This window comes from Telopea speciosissima, chromosome 8 (genome assembly GCF_018873765.1).
Source record: "Telopea speciosissima isolate NSW1024214 ecotype Mountain lineage chromosome 8, Tspe_v1, whole genome shotgun sequence".
Taxonomy (NCBI): Eukaryota; Viridiplantae; Streptophyta; class Magnoliopsida; order Proteales; family Proteaceae; genus Telopea; species Telopea speciosissima.
In genome coordinates, this window is record NC_057923.1 from 51,470,355 (window position 1) to 51,496,331 (window position 25,977).

Below are 25,977 nucleotides of genomic sequence, written 5' to 3' on the forward strand. Positions count from 1 at the left end.
CTCTATTACAATCAATAATTCAGTAAGGGTGGGGGACACACTAAGAAAGTGAACAACACAATTCCAACGAGTACAAAAGCTTTCTATTACAGCAAAGCATGATCCTCAAGCAGTATGAGTACATACAATGCAACAGAACATTTGCAACCCCCCCCCCCCACCTTGCACCCCATTAAAAATACAAAAACAAAAAAGGAATCTAAATGGGGGACCTGTACATAGCTATGCTTCATTATGAACTCGACTGGGTGCAAGTACAAGACGGTCATTTTGGAGCAGAGTGGCATGAAAGGGAGCTCGACAATTTCTAATATGTGATTTGAGGCGGGGTATGTTAGGGTGTGCACTCCTACATCGGTGGCAACGCAATTCCATTGACAATAATTTTTCATCATCATGTAATGTTGCTTTCCCATATTTCTCAATTTCCTCAATAACATCAACAGAATCACGGAAGAAAGCAGTATTAAACGAATTCCAGTGCTTCTTGTTCTTCAAGTGGTTTGAATTAAAATCCAGGCTGATGACATGAAGGTGCAGTTGTCGCATTGATGGTGCCTGCAAACAGTCCACATGCTTATTACAAGACATTTATTATCCTGTGTGTTCATCTATGGAACAAAACTGTGTTCATCCATGGAACAGAAACTATCCTATTTACCAAACTATCAACATACTAATATTACAGTAAGAGCAAGGACTACAGAACCAACAATTTTTGGACGAAAACACAGAACACAATGCAAATTAAGAAAATCCATGAAATTATATAAGACCACCTAAAATCACTTGACTAATAATAAATTAAATACTAACTCGAATATTTTACTCTTAAAAAGCTTTTCATAGTTACATCCCCCTCCCCCAACCCCAAAAAAAAAAAGGGAAACAAATCGTTATATTTCTTCTAGAAATAGATCAGAGCACCACCAAATTTGATAAACCCAACTTAAAAGAATCGAAGTAACCCTGTAAAATAATTTCAACAAGTCAACAGTTTGTCTTTTTCTAATATGGGTGCCGTTTTACAAAATTAGGGAGAGCTGGAATCAATTCAACAACAACTCAGCCTTATCCCAACTAATAGGGTAGCTACATGGATCCTTACCCTCCAATCAGCTCTACTCAAAGCCATACTTCAGACAAGGCCTAAGTTATGCATATCAAATCACTCCTCCATACTGGAGCATCTAAAGGCCTCCGTTGAACATGGCTGTTGTAATACGGTTACGAGAGTAATATTATGCATGTCATTCTTCACAACCACACAGATGATCATTTTGGCCTGCCCCTAGCTCTTTTAGTTCCCACAATCGGAATCAGATCACTCCTCCTTACTAGGACGTCCCCAGGCCTCCGTTGCACATGGCCAAACCACCTCAGATGACATTCTCGGAGCTTGTCGATGATCGGAGCAACTCCTACTTCAGCTCTAATACGTTCGTTCCTCACTTTATCCTTCCTAGTTTTACCTCGCATCCATCTTAACATCCTCATCTCTGCAACACATAGCTTCGCTACATGGCACTTCTTCACTACCCAACATTCTGCCCCATATATCATAGCAGGTCGGACATTAGTCCTGTAAAACTTTCCTTTAAATTCTAAAGGAATGTGTCGGTCACACAGTACTCCAGTCGCACCTCTCCACTTCATCCATCCCACTTTAATTCTTTGTGAAACATCATCATCATTTAGTTTTCTAGTATTTCAACTATATTTGAACTTACTATTTATAATATGGCTAGTGTACACTGTACCCGATCATTTAGTGTACACTAGTAAACTTGGGTAAAAAAACACAAGTACCATTTTGAGCTTCTTTTTTTTTTTTTTTTTTGTGTGTGTGTGTGTGTGTGTGAAAATAGTGCATGCATTGTGTTTAGAATGTCAAAAATAGTTGCATAGCAGAAATCATACACAAATTTTTTTAAAAAAACCATTTTTGGGCCTCAAAACCACCAACTCAAGTTGGCTGGGAAAAAATCTCCAGTTTCGACCATATCTCGGTTTCTGGTTGGTCGAAACTAGTGTCAAACCGAGTTTTTGAACCTTGTTTATACTTGAGTTGTACTCTATGCAGGAGTTCTATTTCGACTCTATTTGATGTAACTAAACATTATTAATTAAGATTGGAGGTTAGAACACACACTGGTTTGTTGATGTATACATTGACGCTGCACTTCCCTAACAATTCGAGCTTTTAGGTGAAACGATAGCGAACATGGTACCAGAGCAGGGAGGTCAAGTGTTCGACTCTTGGGAAATGCATCGGATGAGTTTTCCTAACATTTCTTCTCCCTCAATGTTGCGCGACGGAAATGTCGCATGAGCTCCACATGCAAGGATCATGGGATCTTGGCCTTCACGTGCAGAGGAGTGTTGATGTATACATTGATGCTGCCCTTCCCTAATAGTTCAAGCTTTTAGGTAAAACGGTAGCGAACATATGGGGACAATGGTATAATTGTCCATTAGGGTTTATTAGTGTTGCCCTAGGGGTATTATTGTAACTTGTACTTCATATCATTCTATTATAAATAACGAGGGCTTGTGTCTAATTGACATAAGTTCAATTCCTCAAATCCAATTATTTGTCCATGCCACCTCAAATGACCTCCTCGTAGCTTGTCATATATCGGAGCTACTCCCAAATCAGCTCTAATTTAATCATTCCTTACTTGACCCTTCTTAGTTTTGCCACATCTCCATCTCAACATCCTCATCTTAGATACACTAAGTTTATTTACATGATGCTTCTTAACTGTCCAACATTCTGCACCATACATCATAGTCGATGGTATGACTGTCCTACAATATTTTCCTACAAGTTTTAAAGGAATACATTGATCACACAACACTCCAGACGTACCTCTCCACTTCATCCATCCTATTTTAATTCTTTATAAAACTCCATCCTCTATATCACCTTTTATATTAATAATTGAACCCAAATACCTAAATAATCACTTTGTGGAATCTCCCTCTCATCAATTTTTACCACCTCATTATCCGTCCTAGTGTAACTAAAGTAACACACTATATACTCCGTTTTCATTCTACTTAATCTTAAAACCTTTTGATTCCAAGGTTGATCTCCATAACTCCAACTTGTCGTTAATCCCTGCTTTTGTCTCATCCACCAAAACAAAATTATTGGCAAAATCCATACACAATGGAACTTGATCTTGAATGTCTCTGGTTAAATCAACTATGATAAGCACAAACAAATAAGGGCCTAAAGCTGATCCCTGATGTAACCCAATTGTAATTGGAATTCACTACCTTCACACCCCCCTCCACAGTTTTTACACTAGTCACTACCTCATTATATATATCTTTAACTATGTCCACGTGTTTACATGAAATCGCTGCATTCCCCAAATATTGCTACGATAGCATCTCAATATGCTGTGCACTTTCATTATCTCGAATATGATACGCACATCTAAATAAATGTCAGCATACCATGCCAACCAGTCATGTTCCAACACCGTATTTTTGTCAGACATAGTAGATGAGCCACATTATGAAGTTTTCACGCATGGACTGCAAAAAGGAAAGAAGAAACATAGGGAACCAATTTGAAATCAAAGAGCACATACCGAATGGTATCCAAGACGGAAGACCAAAGAAGCATCATTACATAAAAAACTTTGTACCCACTTCAGACCCATAGCATGCATTGTCTTCAATAACTGAAGTTGTTCAGTGCCTACATCTGCCAGACTATCAAGACCATCCATTCTGGTTAACATCAGAAGGTGCTTTTGTGCCTGCATACAGGAACAGAATTTAAATACTTTTTAGATTCAAACTCTAAATTCTAGGTTAATCTCTAGAGGAGAAAATTTTAGTGGCAGAGCATAAATTGGACAACTCTGACCGAAACACATTCATTTTAACTATGTTTGGATCTCAAAGTTGTATCCATTTTGAAATTTGGGTTAGATCCATAGTTTTCAAGGTGTCACCTTGGCGTGCAGGTGGTTTTGTAGGAGTCTAGGCGACTGTCGCATTATTGCAAGGCGCCTTGCACTGGTTTTATTGGTATTGAACCCGGTTCTGGCACTTATTTATGCCAAATACCATTTAAGTAAATATTCATATAATTGGTATTTCATTTACTTAAGATATTATTCATAAATAAGCAAATAACTCCTATTTGAATCCAATAAAAATAGTTAAAAAATCAAATTTCAAAAGGATAAAAAGTCAACCCCACAGTTTAAGAACAAAAATTGGATTTTCGACAGTAGGTGAAATTTTCAATTTTCTAATGCTGGGGTTTTTCTCAAATCTAAAAATTCTATAAATCTTAATATGGTAAAACATTGTTAAAAACCTAAAAGTACGGTAAAATATTCATTTGTTTTGATATCGAAAAAATTATTTTCATTCAGAACGATTTTGACAGCATTCGTGCATACCAAATAAGGTTTGACCGGAACATAACTTCTTTAATATAAATAAGATTTAAGCAATTTTGGATTTGTTTGAAAGCTGGTTTTGTGCTCTCCCTAATACTAAAAGTCCCAAGTGAAAAAAAAAAATTCATTTGTGACTAGTCAAACTTCTTAGAGAACAAGAACATTTCTCTAAGTCGAGAGCAATTTAATTACTTATAGATAAGATCATATTTTCTAAGAACAATATAAACCAAATGTGAGACTAGTATAAACAAAATGTATGTTTGATTGTTTCAAATTTCCAATACCTTGCTTCTTCAATTCTGTTGTCTTCTAGTTCTATGTTGAATTTTTATGACTTGATGTGGCTTAATATTGATTTTTGATGACTTGATGTGACTTAATGTAGATTTTGATGACTTGAGGTGGCTTAATGTTGATTTTTTATGACTTGAGGAGGCATAATGTTGATTTTTTATGATATAAGATATATATTGTAGCATACTAAATAATGTTAGAAAAGGGGCGAAACAAAAAATAACACTTGGGGCGCTTGGTCGCCTAAGCGCTTAGACACCCCTCCACCATCTTGGGTCGCCTTGCCGACTTGACAACTATGGTCAGATCAGGATTGAGTATTTCAGATCTCAGTCAGATCCAGATCTGGGGAAGCTGAAAACAAAATGTATGTTTGATTGTTCAAACTTCCAATACCTTGCTTCTTTAGTTCTGTTGTCTTCTAGTTCTCTGTTGATTTTTGATGACTTGATGTGGCTTAATATTGATTTTTGATGACTTGATGTGACTTAATGTAGATTTTGATGACTTGAGGTGGCTTAATGTTGATTTTTTATGACTTGAGGTGGCTTAATGTTGATTTTTTATGACTTGAGGAGGCATAATGTTGATTTTTTATGATATAAGATATATATTGTAGCATACTAAATAATGTTAGAAAAGGGGGGAAACAAAAAATAACACTTGGGGCGCTTGGTCGCTTAAGCGCTTAGACACCCCTCCACCATCTTGGGTCGCCTTGCCGACTTGACAACTATGGTCAGATCAGGATTGAGTATTTCAGATCTCAGTCAGATCCAGATCTGGGGAAGCTGAAGCCTATGTATGCATTATTTTTTATATTACGTTATATATAAAGCACTTGGGATAAATCACAAATGTCCAGATCCAACTTTGACCTGATACACATTCAGGATCCATTCAGAACATGGGTAAGATATGAATCCATTTGTATGCCCAAGTAAGATCTAGATTGGACCTGGATCTGTTAGAGCAAACTTCAGTTAGTTGTAAACTTTTTTATCATTTCTGAAATTTCAGTTAAAATTTTGGAACTGGAGAAAGACAAACAAGAGGCAACTCACTCAAAAGTTATGTTTTTTAAGTAAGGGAGTGTCTGAATGACACCTCTATAGGTGTATTTAGAACTTGGCACCTTCTTTTAATTGCCCCCTTGTCTTATTCCCAAAAGTTCTTTAAGATAGGAATATAAAAGGGGTTTCAAAAATAGTTTAAAAGTGACATATCATTATATCATTATCAGAAGGTGCCATTGTCATGCACATTTTCAAGTATACATGTGAAATGACACTATTACCCTCGTTGGAAAAAAAAAAAACTGTATCATACTAAAAGGGCAAAAAAGTAAAGTCACAAATTATTTGACACCATGAGGGGTGTCAATAAGAAAATCCTTTTAAGTATTTTAGCCAAAATTGCCAATTTTAAAGAAAATCATTATAACAGAAAAATGGATAGGTTATCATTTTTGGCTGGGTTTGGCTTGTTAGAATATATGTAAGGCAGGCCATTTTCTTCCTAGAAATTTATTTAATCTAAAGTCCATGATATATTCTAAAAAAATCTCAATCGAAAATCCCATTACAAAGAAAGAAAAAATCACTGAATAACAATAAGTTAGACTTCGGGGCAAACCCAAATGACCAGCGAAATGCATACCAAAAAACAAATGACCACTAAAACAAGATTTTAAAAAATATTTATATATTTATGATACCCACTGCAAAATAGATTTCACTGTTGGACCACCACAATGAGGACAGAGTAGAAAAAATAGACTCAATTCCTAAGTGACAAAATTGGCTACATTACCTTGGGATAAAGGTCATTCAGCACAACAATATCATCTGATATCTCTAAGACATCATTTTTGTGTTTCTCAGGGTGCATGGCGATATGGTAAAGAGCCTGAGCCCATGAGCTCCAGATCCTTCTCCTGCCACTGTCAATGTTCTCATTCTTTGGCTGTACCTTCCCCTCCATAGAATCAGTCATAGCAGACAAAAATTCTTTTCCCTTTGATCCTGATATTGCATGTCGTATTCCAGATTCTTCTTGAAGCCCTTTATATTTCTTGTTCCTGTCAGAATCATACCTGCCTTCTCGTTTATTCGTAGTGTCTCTCTCAGACAAATTGTCATGCAACTCTGAAGCCCTTGACCCAGAACCTTCTTCACCTCCCTTCCATAATTTGGTTTGGGTGCTCAATATAGATGCAAAACCTTCAAAAAGTGATGAGTAGGCCTCACCAAGTATGCGACAGCCTTTATCATAGTCATTATTGAGGCAGTTTGGTCTCTGAGGATTCATATTAGGTCCAAGAACATGTATAACATGGGTAACACCTTCTTCTTTAAACAAAGGAGAAGTTGAAGGGAGAGGAACAACCACAGCTTTCCCAGGGCAAAGAGATCCAGCTCGTTCCTTAGTTGCAGCTTCTAGGGCTGGACCTGCAGCACTGTATATTGCTGCATTCACACCTCCACCACCAGATTTCAATCGCCTGCATGAAATAATTTAAAGGGGCTTGTTTGTATGGAAAATAGACCAGCAAATACCATTTTCATATATGAAATAGCAGTGCAATGAAATAATATATGGATTTCTGCCTTACATATGTTGAAAAGCTTGTGATCAACATTTCATGTGCATACTTGGATATGATAGCAAATGAGGAAAGTTCCTGTGGAATTCCTTGAATGTGGCTTGTGGCTTGTGTACAATGTGTCCACAGCCTCTTTATTTATAACTAGATGAGGAACACTCCAGAATGGATACAAATGACAATAATACCCCTAGGACAGAATTACCCTTGTACCCATTACATTACAATACTCCCCCTCAAGTTGGTGCATATATATCAACCATGCCCAACTTGCTAACTACAGAAGAAAAAGACTTAGAACAAACACTTTTAGTAAGAACATCAGCCAGTTGACACCGGACTGAACAAAAGGGACACACACAACTCCTTGCTCCAGCTTCTCTTTAATGAAGTGCCTATCAACCTCCACATGCTTGGTACGGTCATGTTGAACAGGGTTGTGTGCTATACTAATAGCAGATTTACTGTCACAGTAGAGCAGGGGTAGAGTTATTGGAAGGTGTAAATCCTGTAGAAGGCCTTGTAACCATAGCAACTCACAAACTCCATGTGCCATAGCTTGGAATTCAGCTTCAGCACTTGATCGAGCCACAACAGAGTGAACAGACTGCTTCTTGCTCCTCCAAGTGACTAAGTTACCTCCACCAAAGGTGCAGTATTCTGAAGTAGATCTCCTATCATCAGGGCAACCAGCCCAGTTAGCATCTGTGTATGCTTCAACTCGAGTATGGCCGTGAGGAGAGTACAAGATTCCTATTTCCAGGAGAAGACTTCAAGTATCTCAAAATCCTGTAGGCAGCTTCCAAATGAGAAGAATGAGGGTCATGCATGTATTGACTGACCAAGCTCACAGCAAAGGCTATATCAGGCCGGGTACGTGATAAGTATATCTAGCGGCCAACAAGTCTCTGGTAGCTGCCTTTATCAACAGGATCTCCTTCCTTGCTCTTCAAATGAGTATTAGGCTCCAGAGGTGTATCTGTAGGTTTACACCCTAACATTCCAGTTTCATTGAGAAGATCAAGAGTATAATTTCGTTGGGACAGCGAGATGCCACGAGTTGAGTGGGCAACCTCAATTCCCAAAAAATATCTGAGTTTCCCTAGATCCTTCACTTCAAATTCAATACCCAAGTACTTCTTCAACTTCTTTATTTCTTCAGTGTCACTTCCAGTAATCACAATGTCGTCGGCATAGACAATTAGCATTGTGATATGCTGCCCTGTTTTCTTGATGAATAATGTGTGATCAGCATTATTCTGCTTGTAGCCATTTGACACCATGGCTTTATGAAACCTCCCAAACCAGCCTCTTGGAGACTGCATCAACCCATACAAAGCTTTCTTCAGATGACATACCTTTCCCCTAAACTTTAAAGTAGTTAATCCTGGTGGAATTTCCATGTAAACTTCCTCCTCTAGATCACCATGGAGGAAGGCATTATTTACATCAAGTTGTTGAAGTTCCCAACCCTGATTAACAACATAGGAGATAATTACTCTAACTGTGTTCATCTTCGCAATAGGGGCGAATGTTTCTTGGTAATCAATGCCATGGGTTTGGGTAAATCCCTTTGCAACTAATCTAGCCTTGTATCTTTCAACAGACCCATCTACTTTTTGTTTGATGGCGAAGACCCATTTGCAGCCGACTGGTTTCTTTCCAGGAGGAAGAGTTGTCATCTCCCAAGTCTTATTCTTCTCCAGAGCACTCATCTCCTCATTCATTGCTTCTTTCCACTTCTGTTCGGCAATAGCCTCCTGCCAAGAGTTAGGAATAGAAACAGAGAATAGAGAGGCAACAAAGGCATGGAAGGAAGGGGAAAGTGAGTCATAAGATACAAAATTAGAAATAGGATGTTGAGTGCAACTCCTTTTAGGTTTCCTAATAGCAAGAGGCAAATTAAGACTAGGATCATAGGCATGCTTACTAGGAGAGGAACTCTAAGGAGGTTCAGTAGAACTTGGAGCCGGAAGTACAGGCGGAGGTGGTTCAGTGGTGGTAGTCTTTTTGTGCCATGTTCCTCTAGCAAACGTCTCATCATAATGGGGATATTTTCTAATCTCCTCCTGGACAATAGGCTACTCAACAACTCCTTGTATCAGGGGCTGGTCCTGTTCCTGTCCGGTAATCCCACCTTGAATCTCTATTTTCCTCGATGGTTCTTCCACAATAGAAATCTCAGCTTCCAACGGCTCAGTGAGAGGAGACACCTCTTCACTCCGAGGCTCCCCCTGAAGGGGTGTAGTAGGTGAAAAATAAGCCTCAGATTCACGAAACACAACATCCATAGTGATCAATAAGCGCCTTGTGGGAGGATGGTAACATTTGTACCTTCTTTGAGTAGCAGAGTACCCCAAGAACACACACCGAAGACCCCGAGGATCAAGATTCCCAATATGGTGGTGATTGCGGGCAAACACAACACACCCAAACACCTTCGGAGGGACAACGAAGGATGAACTCCCTAAAAGAACCTCTAGAGGGCAGCGAGCATCCAAGACCCGAGATGGCAGCCGATTAATGAGATAGGAGGCAGCAAGCACCGCATCCCCCCAAAACCGAGTAGGGACATTCATAGTGAACATAAGGGAGCGAGCAACCTCCAAAAGATGCTTGTTCTTTCGCTCGGCAACACCATTCTGGGCAAGCGTGTCGACACAGGAGGTCTGGCAGATAATCTCGTGTGAGTCAAAGTGTGAAAGCAGCTGTCCATGTACCCCTTCCCATTATCAGTGCGCACAATTTTCACACGGGCATCGAATTGAGTCTGAACCATCTTATGGAATGACTGGAAACAACTAAAGACATCACTCTTCTGATACATCAATTATACCCAGGTAGTCCAGCTAAAGCAATCAATAAAAGTAACGAACCAAAGAAACCCAGAAGTGGACACACACCGAGCAAGGCCCCACACATCCGAATGAATCAAAGTAAAAGGAACCAAACTTCTATTACCAGAAACAGGATAAACAGCTCTAGTTTATTTAGCAAAAATGCAAGCATCACAACTAATATTATTCAGATTACATCTCTTAATCAAAGACGGAAATAAAGTAGATAAAACTCCAAGGGAAGGATGAACAAGACGTCTGTGCCATGTATAAAGCTCAGTAAGGGCAGAATCTGAGGTGCCAGTAGGAGAACCCGGAGAAGTTAAAGCAGAATTTGCAGACGAACAGCCGTCGAGCACATAGAGACCACTGACCACCTTACCACTACCAATCGTACAACCCGTGTCCAAGTCCTGAAACAAACAGTTAGATGGAAAAAAGGTGACTTTGCATTTCAAATCCCTAGTAAGACTACTAATAGACAAAAGATTAGTAGAAAATTTGGGAACACACAAGACAGAGGAAATACACATAGATGGCACACACTGTACAGTTCCCTTTCCAGAGATGGGGGAGAGGGAACCACCAGCAACACGAACTTTGGAATTACCAGGTAAAGAAGAATAATTCAAAAAATGAGAAGGAGAACCTGTCGTGTGATCAGTTGCGCCCGAGTCAATTACCCATGAGGAGGAATCAACAGAGGAGCAACTACCACTAAAAGAAATACTTGAACCATAGTTGTTAAGGCGCCTAGGCGAATCAAGGCGGTCGAAGGGGTTGAAAAACAAGGTGACACCAATAAGGCGGTGCCTAGGCGACCAAGGAGACACCAGAATTCAAGGCGAGGTCAAGGCGTCACCTAGCTACGCCTTGACAACTATGACCTGAACCAGAATTTTCGGGCAAGGATATGGCAGAAGCAGCCGTAGAAGGGGCAGAGGCAGCAGTAGTGTCCAGCCAGGACATCAAAGTACGAAGGTGTTGCATCTCATCACTAGAAAGAGGGCCGGTTGAATCAGAAAAATGGTCATTAGATACAGCCTGATTAGCCCGGGAAGTCCGATATGAAAAAATGCAATATTTCGAATATTTCGGAAATTCGGTGAAATTTCAAAAATTTCGGTCATCTCGTTTCGAAAATTTCGGAAATCTCGGTCATTTTTGGCATTTTACACCCACAGAAAAATACTATATTTCGATGAAATTTCGGTCAGACCGAAACACCGAAACGAAACGAGATTTAGTACCATGTCTGCAAGACAGCCGTGAAGCTTCCAACAGGGGTCCTTTGTGTGTCATTCCCGGCCACAATAATCACACTTGATGGGAGGTCGATCATTGCCCATACGATCAGCCCCAATACCACGGGCAGAATTTCCACGGGTACTAGACTGAGAACCAGAGACAAGGGCAGATCGTTCCTGCGTAGCGGGCTGAATCATAGCAGTCCAGCGATCATCCTCAGCAGCAACAAGAGAATATGCTTGTTCAAGGGAGGGAAGAGGATCACGATGGAGGACGGCAGCCCGGTTCTGATCGAACTCAATATTGAGTCCAGCAAGAAAGTCAAACACACGCAAGTCCTCTTCCCACTTCTGAAACCCAGTAGTATCAACCTCACAGGTAGCAGTGAAAGTAGCAAAAAAATCCAATTGTTGCCACACGGTACACAACTTAGAGTAATACTGGGAAAGGGGCAACTCCAGTTGCTTGGTCTAAAGAATTTTTTGGCGAAGCTCATCATACCGAGCAGCAGCATTGCCAACTTTAGAATAAGTATACTTGGCTGTTTTCCAAATCTTTGCAGCTGTGTCAAGAAGAAGATAACGCCCGGCGATTTCTTGTTCCTTAGAATTGACAAGGTAGGACATTACAAGGAAATTGGAAGTCACCCACTTGTCAAGAGCAAAACCAGCATCAGATGGTTTGGCGACCATTCCCGCGATATAGCCAGAAAGACCACGGGAACCGATAGCAAAGTGGCAAGAGCGAGACCACAACAAATAATTGCTCCCATTCAGTTTAATGGAGCTAGTCTAGAACGGAAGGAAATCATGCTGATTTGCGCCTTCGGTGGCAAAGGTGGCTGTGATAATGTCGGAATCTCCTGGCATGGTGGCTGGTTATAAAAAAAAAAATTACCGGGAAGATAGAAAAAAAAATTCTGCCGAATGGACTTAAGTCATCAAGAGCCCAAAAGCCCCTTGGTGGGAGTCAACTCACCACCAAGGGTGGAGAAGGGAGTCGGGGAACAAGAAGAAGGGCTGGCGGAAGTGGTGGAAGGAGGAGGAAGAGAGGCTGCCGCTGGTGGTTGGTGGCGGTAGGGAGTGGTGGGGCTAGGGCCCGATCGCAAGAGAGAAGGAGAAAAAAAATCGAGAAGAAATCATCTTCAGGATCTTCGGATTGATTCCCGCCTCTGATGCCATGTGGAATTCCTTGAATGTGGCTTGTGTACAATGTGTCCAGAGCCTCTTTATTTATAACTAGATGAGGAACATTCCAGAATGGATGCAAATGACAATAATACCCCTAGAGCAGAATTACCCTTGTACCCATTACATTACAACAGTTCCCAATTGTAAAGAAATCTTAAGGAAAGCAGTTCTCATATTTAGTGATATCAAAGATGCAAAATTGGACAAATGGGATCAAATCATTGATTGATTTCAAGAGCTTGATTTGTTCATTTTGAACACCTTTATACTCATCCTGTCACCCTTGTTTCCAGCAGCTCCACCACCCTTTAGGGTCTCTCACAGTACTAGTCTTCTCTTATCCAATAGCAGGCAATGGAGAATAAAAAGAGGGGGGGTCAGAGGAGAATAAAAAGTAGTCTGACTTTAGGCATGCAATGGATCTAAACAGTCATGGTTGGAAAACAATTATGCAATCTCTAATTGAACCAGGCAACACAAGCAGCCACCCAACTCTATCAACTAGGGAGTTGGTTTTTATTTGGAAAGCAGAAACCTAGACAGATTTTTACCTTTATATTAGCCTCTACGGATTACTTCATAAAGTTTTGATAAATGAAAAAATAAGGGCATAAGTGGTAAAGAAAAATAGGATGTAGGATAGTTGAAAAATAGAAAAGTAGGAAAGAAAGTCTACGACTATTCTTACGCAGCTACTTCTTTGACTTTTTGTAGTCCAAGCAGCATCAGAGATATTCTTCAACATACTAATGGTTCTAGCATGGGTCAGTAATGGAGATAGAATCCTCTCCCTCCACAGGGTTAAAAGTGTCATTAAAATTAAAAATTAGAAAAGAAAGGGAGGAAAAAAAAAGCATTACATTAGCATATCTGAAGATATTTAGAGTCTTTTGAAGTATTTTTTAACAAAAGCATAAAGCGATTACTTTAGCATATTTTGACAAGAGTTCAGCATAGACCTATATCTGAAGATGAGAAAATCTCAGGTCTGGGTGTGTATCCGGACGCTTCTGCAGGTCTGGGTGTGTATCCAGATGCTTCTGCAGGTCTGGGTTGCCCATGGCATGCTACATGTTCTACATTCAAAGCATCAAGACCCGCTGATAGATGGATCCCATTTGAAAAATAAACAGAAAATTTTTGGCATGAAGAATAATTCAAAAGGTGTAATTTGAATATTCAAATATGGTTTTATGGTGTTCTAATGTGTAGCTCTTAGATCAGATATTTAAAAAAGTATCCAATGACATTAATTTTTTTATCCATATAATCTCTAAGGTGGGACCTACTTAATTGTAGATCCTGGTCATTTCAATTTGTGCCACGTGGCTGATTACGGGTGCTCCAAACCTGTGTGCAAGTCCCAAGACTTGACACCTTCAGCAATGAGGATAAGTGGAAGGATCAACCTATGATTCAAATTTACCATTCAAGTACATAAACATAGGTGAGAGTTGTATGCTGCAAGAAGATGCATCAAATTTCCCAGCTTTATCTGTTAGCAGCATAGTTCAAGATTTCGCGAAATTTCGGCAATATATCGGTTAATTTCGGATATTTCGACATGTCCGAGACAAAATGGCTAGATGAAATGAAAAAGTATAAGATTTCGTCGAAATTTCGGGCAATTTTGGCATATTTCGGCGATATACTGAAATATCGCCGAAATGTTACAAACCCCCCCCCATGTGACTCGTTAAAGGCACTCTATAAAAGCCATATTTCGCTGCTAACAGTCGAAATATCAACCGAGAGCTGGGCAGAGGCTCTTTTTGGGGATTTTTTCTTGTTTTCCGCTCTTCCAACTTGGATTCTATGCATCTTCCAACTTGTTCTTCATCTTTTTCGACAAATCATCACCGGAAACACGTCGGAAACACCTCCTAGCAAGATTGTGAAGGATCTTTCACTGTTTAAGGTAATTTTTTTTCCTCTAAAACTATTTTTTTGAATATACTATGTTCGATAGTTGTTGAATGGTGATAATATTAATATATGTTAGACACCGGAGGCCGATCTACAACCTCATGGCGTCGAAATTTTTTTTACATACGTATTTTATATTTTTTATTTTCTTATTTTAAAAATTGATTTCCTACAACAAAAATAGGAAAAAATTAGGGGTAATATAAATTGGATGGGGATCAATTAAATATATGTTAGACACCAATGGCCGATCTATGGCTTCACGGTGCCGAAAATAATTTTCTGTCCATACATAATTATTTTTATTTTCGAAAATTAAAAAAAAATATTTAAAAATTCAAAATAAATAAATAAGGAAAAATATTAGGTTTTGCTTTGAAAAATCATGAAAAAATATGAAAATAATTTCTACATGTTTTTTAAGTACATGAGATATATATTATGTTTAATCATTTCGGTTTTGTTGTGTTGGGGGTCAATATTTATATGAAAAATATTTATAAAAAATTATTTTTAATTATGAGAAAAATATAAGGGTTAAGGGAAAAATATTAAATAGCTATACAATTGTTTTAGTATTCTCAAAGTCTCAATTGAAGTGCTTCTACATTAAGCTTTTTAATTATTTGTTTTACTTACATTGCAGTAAACAAGTATTATTATGGCAGATCGTGAAAGACAATGTGCGAAAGGAAAGCAGAAGGTAGGGGAAAGTAGCCAACAAAGGGAGCAGAGGGAGCAGAGAGAGCAGAGGCCAGCCAGGTAGCCTAGGGGTGACATTGCATGGTTCCATGGCACTCCAATTGATAGGGATAAGAGAAAATCACAATATAACTATTGTCACAAGAAGTTTTTGGGAGGTGGGTCTAGTAGACTTAAACAACATCTGATTGGAGGATCTAAAGATGTTATAGGTTGGCATATGGTCCCTACGCAAGTAGCTAGGGAAGTTGGTAACAGTTTAAGGAGAAAGAATAAGAGGAAGGCTGACAAGCAGAGGGTAAGGGAACAACTTGAGGAGCAGTGAGGAATGGGAGGAGGAGAAGGAGAATACCATGATGATGATGGTGATGACTCTGATGATGATGACGGATGACCCCATCTATGTGCCTGATGATATACAAAGACCACAGGAGGCTAGGGACTTTCAACAGTCTGTTTCGAGGAGTAAAGTTAGTTTTCGAGATGATCAACAGAGACAGAGAGTAGGGGGTAGTGGAGGAGCTGGCACATCTGGAGGTTCTAGAGTTGGTGGGTTGTTGAATCCTTTTAAAAGATCACAAAGTATAAAGGCAGCTCCAACACCTCTGTCGATACCAGTACCACCACCAACATCAGACCCTAAACTATATAGGAAGGGAAGCACTCAACCAAAAATCAAAGAAGCATGGAAGAATATGAAGGGGTTAGTGAAAGAGTCACTAGCTAAGTGGATGCTATACCATACCATCCCAGCAAACACCGCACAAGGCCCCCATTATGATACCATGATTGATACAATTGCAGAGGCTGGCCCAGGGTTCAAGGGGCCCACCCCATATGAGGTAATGAATGTTTATTTACCTCAACAAAAGTCTGAGATTGATGTGTACATTGGTAAAATGAGGAGTATGTGGGAGACATATGGGGTGACTATAATGGCAGATGGTTGGACTAGGCCTACAAGAAACTCCGTCATCAATTTTATGGTCTATTGTGATGGGAGGACAGTTTTCCTCAAATCTGTGGATGCATCCAAAGAGATAAAGGATGCAAAATACATTAATAGATTGTTGAAGGAAGTGGTTGAAAAAGATGTAGGAATAGAGAACGTTGTCCAGATTGTAACGGATAACGGAAGCAACTTCAAGAAGGCCAGTGAGAAGATGATGAATAACAATAAGTACCGGCTCTTCTGGACTCCTTGTGCGGCCTATTGCATTGATCTAATGCTGAAGGATATGGGGAAGTTAAAGTTGGTGAAGACTGTGGTGGAAAGCGCAAGACAAGTCACCAACTTTATATACAACCATTCATTTGCACTAAATCTATTGAGGGAAAAATGTGGGGATGACTTGGTGAGGCCGGACATCACTAGATTCGCCACAAACTGCATTGCCCTAAAAAGCTTTGAAAAAGACAAAGGAAGGCCGGACTGAGATCTATGTTTGCTTCTAAGGAGTGGTTTGGATGGAAGGGTTCCAATACCGCAAGTGGGAGGGAAGCACAGGCAACCATGTCCTCTGAGGAATTCTGGACAAAGCTAGGCAAAGTGGTGAAAGTTTTGGAGCCAGTAGTTAAAGTTCTACATATAGCAGACTCCGCTCTCAAGAGCCCCACCATGTCAATCCTATATGCTGCTATTGACTTAATGAAAGATAGTGTTTACAATGTGGCTCCTCGTAGTAACAAGCACTTCTTGGATATTATCAATGTTCGCTAGGAGAATTAACTTATGCATCCATTGCATAAGGCTGGTGAGTAATTTTTTTTATGTAACTAATTCATATCTTAATAATATTACTAATTACCTATGCATTTGACAATATCTCATTTCTATATGTCAATTTTCAGCATACTACTTAACCCTAAGTATCAATATAATAATAGGTTTGGGTTGGATACTCAACTTATTGATGCTGTGAAACAAGTAGTAAAAAAGTTGGAGCCAAATGATAGACTACAATCTATATACAACAATAAGGTGAGTCTTATAATTCATTTGGATTATAATTAGTAAGCAGTAATTACTAATTAGTAATGAGTCATTACTAATTTTCCACATGGGTATACATGAAGATTTTTAGGGATGCATTGGGGAGTTTTGGAACCGATGCTACAGTACAAGGCAGAGCACACAGTGATGCTGGTACTCAATTCAATATCTTATTCTTTTAAATTACATGTGTATTGAAAGTGAAAAATGGTGAAAATTTTGACATCTTTTTTTGTTGTACACTTGTAATGCAGCTGAATGATGGGTGTTGTATGAAGAATTGGCTAAGAATTTAAGCAGAATAGCAATCAAGGTCCTTGCCCAAACATGTTCCGCATCTAGCTGTGAGAGGAACTGGAGTACGTTTTCACTCATCCACTCCAAGAGGTGCAACAGATTGGGTTCCGAACGTCTATCTGACTTAGTGTATGTGCACTACAACTTGAGGTTGAAACTGCAACACATACGCATGGGACATGAGGGACAAAGGGACACTATTGACCTCGCCGACATCTTTCCGGTTGACTCAGATGATGAGGACCCTATTGTGGATTGGGTGAGGGATAGAGGTGAACCGGTGTTGGATCAGGAGGGAGGTAGGCTAGACCCCGTGATAGCTTCTGAGATGAGTGTTAATGTGGATGGCTATATGGCTGACGAGGGTCAAATACACGCACGGGAAGCATCGCCCATACCATTCTAGCCCACAGGTGGCAATGCTGATGAGGATGATGACTGATCCAGGTCCTCAGGTGGTACTGGTAGGAATCAGACTCAAACTTAGGCTGGAACTAATGGAAGTGAAGGTGATGGTAATGATGATGATGATGATGATGATGGTGGTGGTGGTGGTGAAGCATTTGATGGAATGCGAGAGCATTATGTGGTAAACGAGCAAACGGCGCTTGTAGAGCTAGTCCGATTCACCGAAGAAACACAATTTGATCATGCCACAGAAGATACGGACAATGGTGCACGTGAGGCCGCACCCGCACCTGCATCCGCATCCTCACGTACCCCCTTATCATACACCAGGAAGCGTAGGGGTCGGCAGACACAGGTTGTTAATTATATAGATATTGATGAGTTATCTAGCTCTGTTGGCGGATTAAGTATGGGTGATAGGGAGGGAGGATCAAGTGGGCATTGGCGTGTCCCATCTTTTGACGCACATACCACTCCATCGTCATCGGATTATAGTGCATCACAACCACAAGATGGATATGGATATGGATATGGGCAGTTCGTTGGGGACTATGACTCCTAGTCCCAGTACCAACCCCAGTTACGTACTGGATCATCTTTTGTGGACGACATCTTTTCATACCCTAACTACCCAACTCACCAGCCATACATGTTGCCAGCGCCGACATCACATCATACTGGATCAGTGGGTAGTCATGGTTCTTCTTCACAGTCACAGATTGGTCACCAATATCCTAGGATAGGTTACCTTCAGTATGTTGATGACTCCATTTACATAGCACTTGTGATGACTACATTTGTTTCTTCTCCGAAACTATACCATGGTCCACGTATGTCTTTCAGACAGAGAGCAATGGACGTCGACTCCGGCGGAGCATGAGTGGGGTCGATCCAAGAAGGCATAGCAATTATTATTAGGATTTGTTTAATGACAGTTGTGAGTCTTGTGAGTTGTGACTTGTGACTTGTGAGTTGTGAACTTGTGACTTTGTGTAATGACTATTGAGTATTAAACTAATGACTTTATGCACTTAAGAATTTTTGAGTTTAAAGTTTAAACTAAAGGCTACATTTGACTTCTTTTTTTTTATTCATTACTTTGTTTCAATTTGTTATTACGTCTTTGAATACTTATATAATGTGTATTTAACTATTCATACATTAGGGTCCGATCGTATACTATCAATCAAGAGTGCAAACCCAAAAACACCACTTTGAGTTCACTTTTTTATAATATGAAGGTTTAAATGTGTTTATTTAGCTTAAATAAGGGTGTACATGAAGTATCAGGCATTAATATGGCCAAAATCCCACCGAGATGGAGTGCCGAAGAATGACAGAAAAAATAGCATATTTCGGCGAAATTTCGGTATATTTCGAACATCTCGACCAGCCCGCAATGACGAGATATCGCCAGATTTTAAACTATGGTTAGTAGTACGCCAACACCAGTGCCATAGTTCAAAATATCAACCGAATGTCAAAATTTTGATGACATATTTCGGTTTTGACACTTGTCAAAAAGAAAGGGAATGTAAATTGAGGAATCTTCAATGTTTCTTTTTTTTTTCACCGAAATGGACCATAATTCGCTGCCATTTTGGAGGTATATTTCAGTGTAAATCGCAGTCAAAACCAAAATCTTGAACCTTAATTTAGTGTAGACCCATCCAGAAAGTATGACGTTTCAGTTTCCTCAAATATGAACATATTCTAGAAGTAATAATTGTGGTAAATGGGATCCTAATTTAGACTATGACACATACAAGAGTAACCCCACGATCCAAAATACAAAGCTAGAATACATTAACACTGGATAAATCAAGGCTTACCAGTTTGCAGCATTAGCAATTACATTGCAGCGTAAACCACCTCTAGTATAAAGACGAGTTATATCTCCAACAGATGTCATGAACCTTTTGGAGTCTACATTCTTGTGCACAGCTTTGGATCTAACCAATGATAAAATCTTTGATTCATGCAAGTCAACAAGAACTAGCCTGACATTTCCAACTTTACTCAAAAATTCCTCCACTTTCTCAACAATGATATCAGATGCCTTTCCTTGGTTGAATTGAAAATCTGATGTTGAAATAGACGGAAAAGCTAGAGTAGGAACACCATTAGAACCAACTGAAGATCCCTCTAGCAAGACTAGATCCTCTGTTTTCCACTCATCTACATTCCCTACTGATGATATAACCTTTTCAGGTTCCTTATAGGAGGGATCATTTTCCTTGGTTTCTTGTTCAGAAACAGAACCCAGTGAACAATTTTTATCAAGTGTAGCTGAGTCAGTGGCACCTACTTTCTTGAAAAATTTCATTATACCAAGTTGGATTTTAGCATCTCGGTTTTTCTGACCAAAATATCCAGATGGAAGGGTGTCTAAGGGACCAAGACCACAATATGTATTCACAGCACCTTGAACATCACTTTCATTCTGACAAAATGTAATTCTGGAGAACCCTTCACCCAAATTAGGCAATTCTTTCTTTTGCAGCATTCGGTTCACAACAACAGCAGCTTTTCCACCTTGCAAATTTCCTTCATGCCCAGTGCGTACTACCAACCGAGAAATACATAGCTTAGCAGGAAGATCAAGCACAACAGCATGCACATCCACTTGCAGTCCACCAAGTTTCACAAACTCCACCCTCTGTTCTTTTTCCAAACTGCATCTATCAATAAATACGCTTTTTCCATCCTTCAATGCCTCGGTTGCACTACTTAAGCATTGGGCTTTTGTTCCAGCTTTTCCATTTGCAATTGTGTCCTGAAACCAGAGGAAGAAATCCAAAAAACCAAAATTTTAGGTCTCACTAAAACTGCCAGGTTATTGGCCGTATCATGGCCATTATCAATCTTCTACAACTATGCACCATGTGACAATCACTCATCCTGTTACTATATATACATTTGCCTTTCTTTAAACAAAGATTGTTATTCATTAAAGGGAAAAGAAAATTATGATGAGACAAAATAGAATCTGCAATGAACAAAACATAAATCTCCAAGACAAAGTAACTGAGTTGCATTTGAGGAATCAAATTGGGTTTTCATTTCATCTTTATTTGAACTTCATTATTTCATAAAGGTAATATACGAACTTTTTTTATACAATTTTTAACTCATAGTATTGATTCACACAGATATAAAACCAACCTCCACGGATAAAGATTAACCAGACAGAAGCATTTAATCAAACATTTATCATGTATAAAGAAAAGAAGCCAAAATAGACAAGAAATAAGATAAAGAGAGTAGAAAGACCTGGCAGATTCGAACCCAGGGGCGGCGAGAGGCACTCATGACGTTCTCGCAGAAGGTGGACTTGCCACTACCAGGAGCACCTACCAATATCACCACGATATTCTTCCCGGTTTTTTCTTCTTCTTCTTCTTCAGAAACAAGAAAGTAAAAAAGACGAATCAAGAACTGAAATGATCATTGAGGACCCATCAAGAATCATTAGATACATTATAAACAGATTCCTCTTTACGTACCCTTCGAGGTGTTCTCGCAATCGACCTCCATCTTCACTCAGTTTTGGAAAGCTTGAATGCTGACAGTAGTATCCTCTGAGTAAGCTCTGAGAATACAGAAAATGAGGTTGCCTATCTGATGATGTTGATGCTGCAATACTATGCAAGCGCCACAACAGTAATGTTCGTCTTCTAGGATCGAAAGCAGAGCAAAGTGAAGAATCCAGACTCCCCGAGTCCCCGGTTATGGTTCCGGCAAGATTCAAGACTCATCACTCAAGTGCTGTAATCGAAATGTTTGGTTATGGACTAAAGCTGCCCGTCCAGGGACCAGCCCCTTTTACCTGGCCCGACCACTCTCTCTCTCTCTCTGTATCTGTCGTGCGACCTTTAATATACTTCTTACCCTGAAAAAACCAAGGTCTAACCTAGCCTCCTCCGTCCTTCGGGACCAAAAGGGTCCAAAACCATGGTTCGAGATCTCAGCAAGATCTCGGTTTTTTGAGAAATCGAGTCGAGTTACTATATGATTTTAAAAGTTACACTATCTCGGTTGAGTTCTCGGATCGACCCAGAACTCGACCCATCTACCTCTTTAAAACTTACCTAACTCGACAGAACTCGACATATCTCGGTCAAGTTCTATTCAAAGGCCATTTTCTTCCACATTTGAAGCTCCTTCTTCATTTTACCTGTGGATTTCAAATTTTATTTTGATCTTCGAGAGAGTTGAATCAGCTGCACATTTGAAGGATTCAGCTATACATCTTCTGTTGGAATTACCCCAATAACGCAGCGGATTCGGATCGGGATGGCAATCTTTTTCATTCGGATTCAAGAGAACAAAATAAAAATTCACAAGAGGGAATGATCTTAGTTACCTTAGAGCCGCAATCGAAGCTCCTCCTCCAGATAATAGTTCTTCTACATCCGAGCAGAAGATGTTTCACCCATGGAACAACTTACAAGCCCAATAAAATATATGTCATGTAAAAAGGAATAAACACTTTATAAATTAAACCGGGTTTGATGGACACATATCCAACATCTTCAAGTGGCATACTATGTGCAAAACTACAGCAACACTATGACATGGGAATTTTATGTGGATCGTGTTGGGACTGAATACATTAACATATCACATTTTATATAACATTTGTTTAAAGATTGATGTATTGTACACTTTAACATTTTTAATGCTTAATTAAGTTATGGGCTAATGTTCTCTGTGCCGCAGTGCAGCCTGCGCCCAAACACATGGGCCTTCCATTCAGGGGGGCAGGGTGGTCATTTCACCCACCCCTATGTGTCTGGGCGTAGCCTGGGCCCCCGATACAGAGAACATTTGGCCTTAAGTTATTTTAAGAACACTAATTGAATGTTTTGATTGCTTTCTATTACTAAATTATGTGTAGAGTAGGGTATTTTAGTACGTCGTCGCCTACCAACCTATGGTCCGAAGTGAAACTCATATTTGGACTTTGTTTTTGCAAAATATGATAGTGTCATTGTGTTTAAATGGCTAAAATAGACTGAATACCAAATTTCAGACCCAAACTAGGTCTAAAACCCACCAAATTGAGGCGAGTCGGAAAAAAAAATGCACCAACTCAGTGAGATCTCGACTCGGCTCGATTTTTCCAAGGGCCGAGTTGGTACCGAGTTCTGAGTTTTAGTACCTTGGCTAAAACAATAAAGTTTTGCTTCTATCAAACTCAGAAGTAAGGGTGTAGATCGGTCCGGAATTAGTGTGATCCAGTTCCGAGCCAAGTTCTGAAATTCGGTACTCATACCGAACCTACACAGTACCAGTAAGGTTCTAGTTCCTATTTGGTTCCAAACTTTGGTTCGTATATGGTTTGGATCTGGTTGTTGTACTTGGTTTATACTATATATATAGAATAGTATATTATAATATAATATAGTAGTATTATAAAATCAAATACTAATACTAGTAAAATATATATTAGTATTATAGTGTATTAATATACTATAATATATTAATATTATACTATATTAATGTATTATAATATTCTGGTACCCAAATTCGGTTCGGTATAAACTCTATCCCGTTGGGTCCTATGTTGGATCCGAAAAGTAACTAAGCCCCACCTTGGTTCTATTCCGTAGTTTCGAACTGTAACCAAATTATATTCGGTTAGGATTGGTTTCGTTTCCAATTTGACAACCTTACTCAGAAATGTCATACTGTTAAGAGTTTTTTATGGGGGAGGGGGGCCAATGAGAGAGCACATGGAGACATCAATAGGGTGGCATTTCTGACTTTCATGGGGGTGGAGCAATCATTTTGCCCCTACGTCTGGACGTGGACGCTACACTTTCCCACAAGAAACTTTTCTCCTATTACTTATTATACCATATGGTAAAAGCATAGTATTCTTTTTTTCTTCCTCAAATGAAAATAAGTGCCCCTTACAGAATCTAGGCAACAATGTTCTACGATTATTTCTTTTTTTTTTTTTTTTGGTTATAATACTACGATTAGTTCAACAACTTGGACATAGGGATGTAAATGGATCGGATTCGGCTTGGATAGTGCTATATCCGCATCCGCATCCGATTAGCTTTTGGATGGATTCGGATAGTGCTAAACGAATACAGACATGGATACAGATCGGATATTTTATCCGTTTACATGTAAATATAGCTTTTCGGATAGCTATAGCCTATCCGTTTAGCTTTCGAACGGATTCGGCTAGTGCTAAACAGATACGGATACGGAAATGGATTTCGGTTATTCATTTACATCCCTATTTAGAGAGAGTGGAGATAGCATACAAGATCAAAAGTAACCAATCAATAGTAAGAGATAGCCAAGCAAGCAGCAAGCAACAAGGCACTATCGGACAGTAATGACGAAAATGGCTAAAGTGCTAAACCAATAGCTGATTCCACAGCTTCCACCGTTGGAACCAATGAAGTAAAAGATACCAAGCATTAAGCACAAAAAGATGTTGCGCTACCTAGATCAGCCTATTCTAGGTCACCTCCTACCCTCTTCCTTTGCTCGGTGTCATACATTAATAAAAAATGGCTCGGTGATATGGGACTAGGTTTTCAGCTAAAGGTGTCAATTGGTTCACTTCCAGTTTTTGGTTCAGTTTCGGATACAATATGTACAAACTAAAATCGAATCAAAATGAATAATATTCATAACCAAATCTGTTTTTATTTTACTTGGTTCATTCAGTTTGTATACGGTTTTTGTAATTTGACTCATTCGCTTAAGTGGAATAACCTGCTGAAACAAATAAAGTAGGGAAGGAAATTACAATCTCATGAAAATACAGTGCCACAATGTCAATACTGATACCTTTTCAACCCTTTTTACACAACTCAACGAAGAACCTCATAGTAACACATGATTATAGGGTTTAGTATCGTTTAAGTTCGCTTTGGATTCGATAATACAAGCTACACTTCATTTTGTTTGGTTTAAACCGATGATTTTAAGTCTAAAATTGAAATCAAAATGAATCAAATGAAATTTCGCTTTCCAAAACCAAAACCAAATCGATTTTTTTGTACGATTCAGATCGGTTTTAAACGATTGATTTTGATTCTGGCTTTTTATTATGACTTGACACCCTTATTTTTGGCATGGTATAGGCGTCCGGGGTATGTTTACCCATTCTTCTCATTTTCCTTTAGGAGAGGTAAGATCGGGTTTATGAGGTGCCACGCAGATCAAGGTCAAGGATCCACAATTCATCTCCTTTTTAGAAGAGAGGTTGATTCCATAATGGTTTGGTTCATAAAGTTTGGCAATGTGTTATGTTACGGGCTTGGGAAGGTATCAGACACCCAGTCCATCCAGTAAAAACCGATGTTATGCCTCAAACTATCTGGCAATTACATTTATTAAAAGAATTAAATAAACAACTTACTAATTAATCCTGCTAAAAGACACCCTCCCATCCATATATTGAAAAAAGTAACAAGTATACCAGATGATTATAAAACGATGGGGAGAAAGAACCATGTCATCCATAAAATTAAAGGGAAAAAGAACCTTCTCCGGTAATGTGGCCTACGCCAGCACTCCCATGAGTCTATCTCTCTACTTCCCAAATGAAAACACACCTCCCCTTGTTTTGAGGAGAGAGAGACATATGGGAGTGTTGGCATAGGCCACACCCTCGGATAGAAAACTACTTCCCTAAATGATCGATAAATAAATAAATTTCCTTTGGGTAAATTATAGATCACCCCCTGGTTTGGACCCCAAAATGCCAAATTAGTCCCTGACGTTAGTTTTATGCTGTTAAGTGATGATGTCACCCAGTTAAATAAATTTAAATCCCTAAACTACCCTTGACCGATTTATGATTTTACCCTTGTAACTAAAAACCCCAAATTCATCATCTTCTTCACTTGACCGGCAACTCAATCTCAAGCAGAAGTGCGTCGAAGAGAAGGAAAAAAAAACAAAACCGAGAGGCAGTGAGGAAGAACAGACAATAAGCAAGGCTTTGCCTCAAACATTTCTTTTGGTCGTCTCTTCAAAATCTAAAACCATTTAAACTGGTAACATATCG

The 25,977-nt window shown here is 39.3% G+C and overlaps 1 protein-coding gene and 1 long non-coding RNA gene across 3 annotated transcripts; one reads left to right on the top strand and one right to left on the bottom strand.

Annotated features, from left to right (window-relative positions):
- Positions 1-184: 184 nt before the first annotated feature.
- Positions 185-21,585, bottom strand: LOC122671691 (transcription factor bHLH140). 2 transcript variants are annotated; one of them, XM_043869066.1, is made up of 6 exons: positions 21,440-21,585; positions 21,207-21,325; positions 19,766-20,709; positions 6,540-7,230; positions 3,606-3,776; positions 185-558 (listed from the first exon to the last, which is right to left on the bottom strand). In XM_043869066.1, the coding sequence occupies exons 1-6, from the start codon at positions 21,468-21,470 to the stop codon at positions 223-225; spliced, it is 2,292 nt and encodes a 763-aa protein (XP_043725001.1). In that variant the 5' UTR covers positions 21,471-21,585; the 3' UTR covers positions 185-222. The 2 variants fall into 2 exon arrangements, with proteins under 2 accessions (XP_043725001.1, XP_043725000.1); XM_043869065.1 differs by having other exon boundaries at positions 21,207-21,328.
- LOC122671692 lies at positions 14,052-19,756 on the top strand. The gene is made up of 3 exons (XR_006334376.1): positions 14,052-14,116; positions 15,439-15,440; positions 19,593-19,756. It is a non-coding gene; the product is annotated as an uncharacterized LOC122671692 (long non-coding RNA).
- Positions 21,586-25,977: the final 4,392 nt, after the last annotated feature.

Bases quoted from the DNA above. Each gene is read 5' to 3' on its own strand.
- LOC122671691 (XM_043869065.1), bottom strand. From the start codon at position 21,470: ATGGAGGTCGATTGCGAGAACACCTCGAAGG. The intron at 21,329-21,439 runs GTACGTAAAGAG...CTGAAGAAGAAG, and splicing joins TTGCGAGAACACCTCGAAGG to AAGAAGAAAAAACCGGGAAG. The intron at 559-3,605 runs GTATGTGCTCTT...GACTGTTTGCAG, and splicing joins TCCGTCTTGGATACCATTCG to GCACCATCAATGCGACAACT.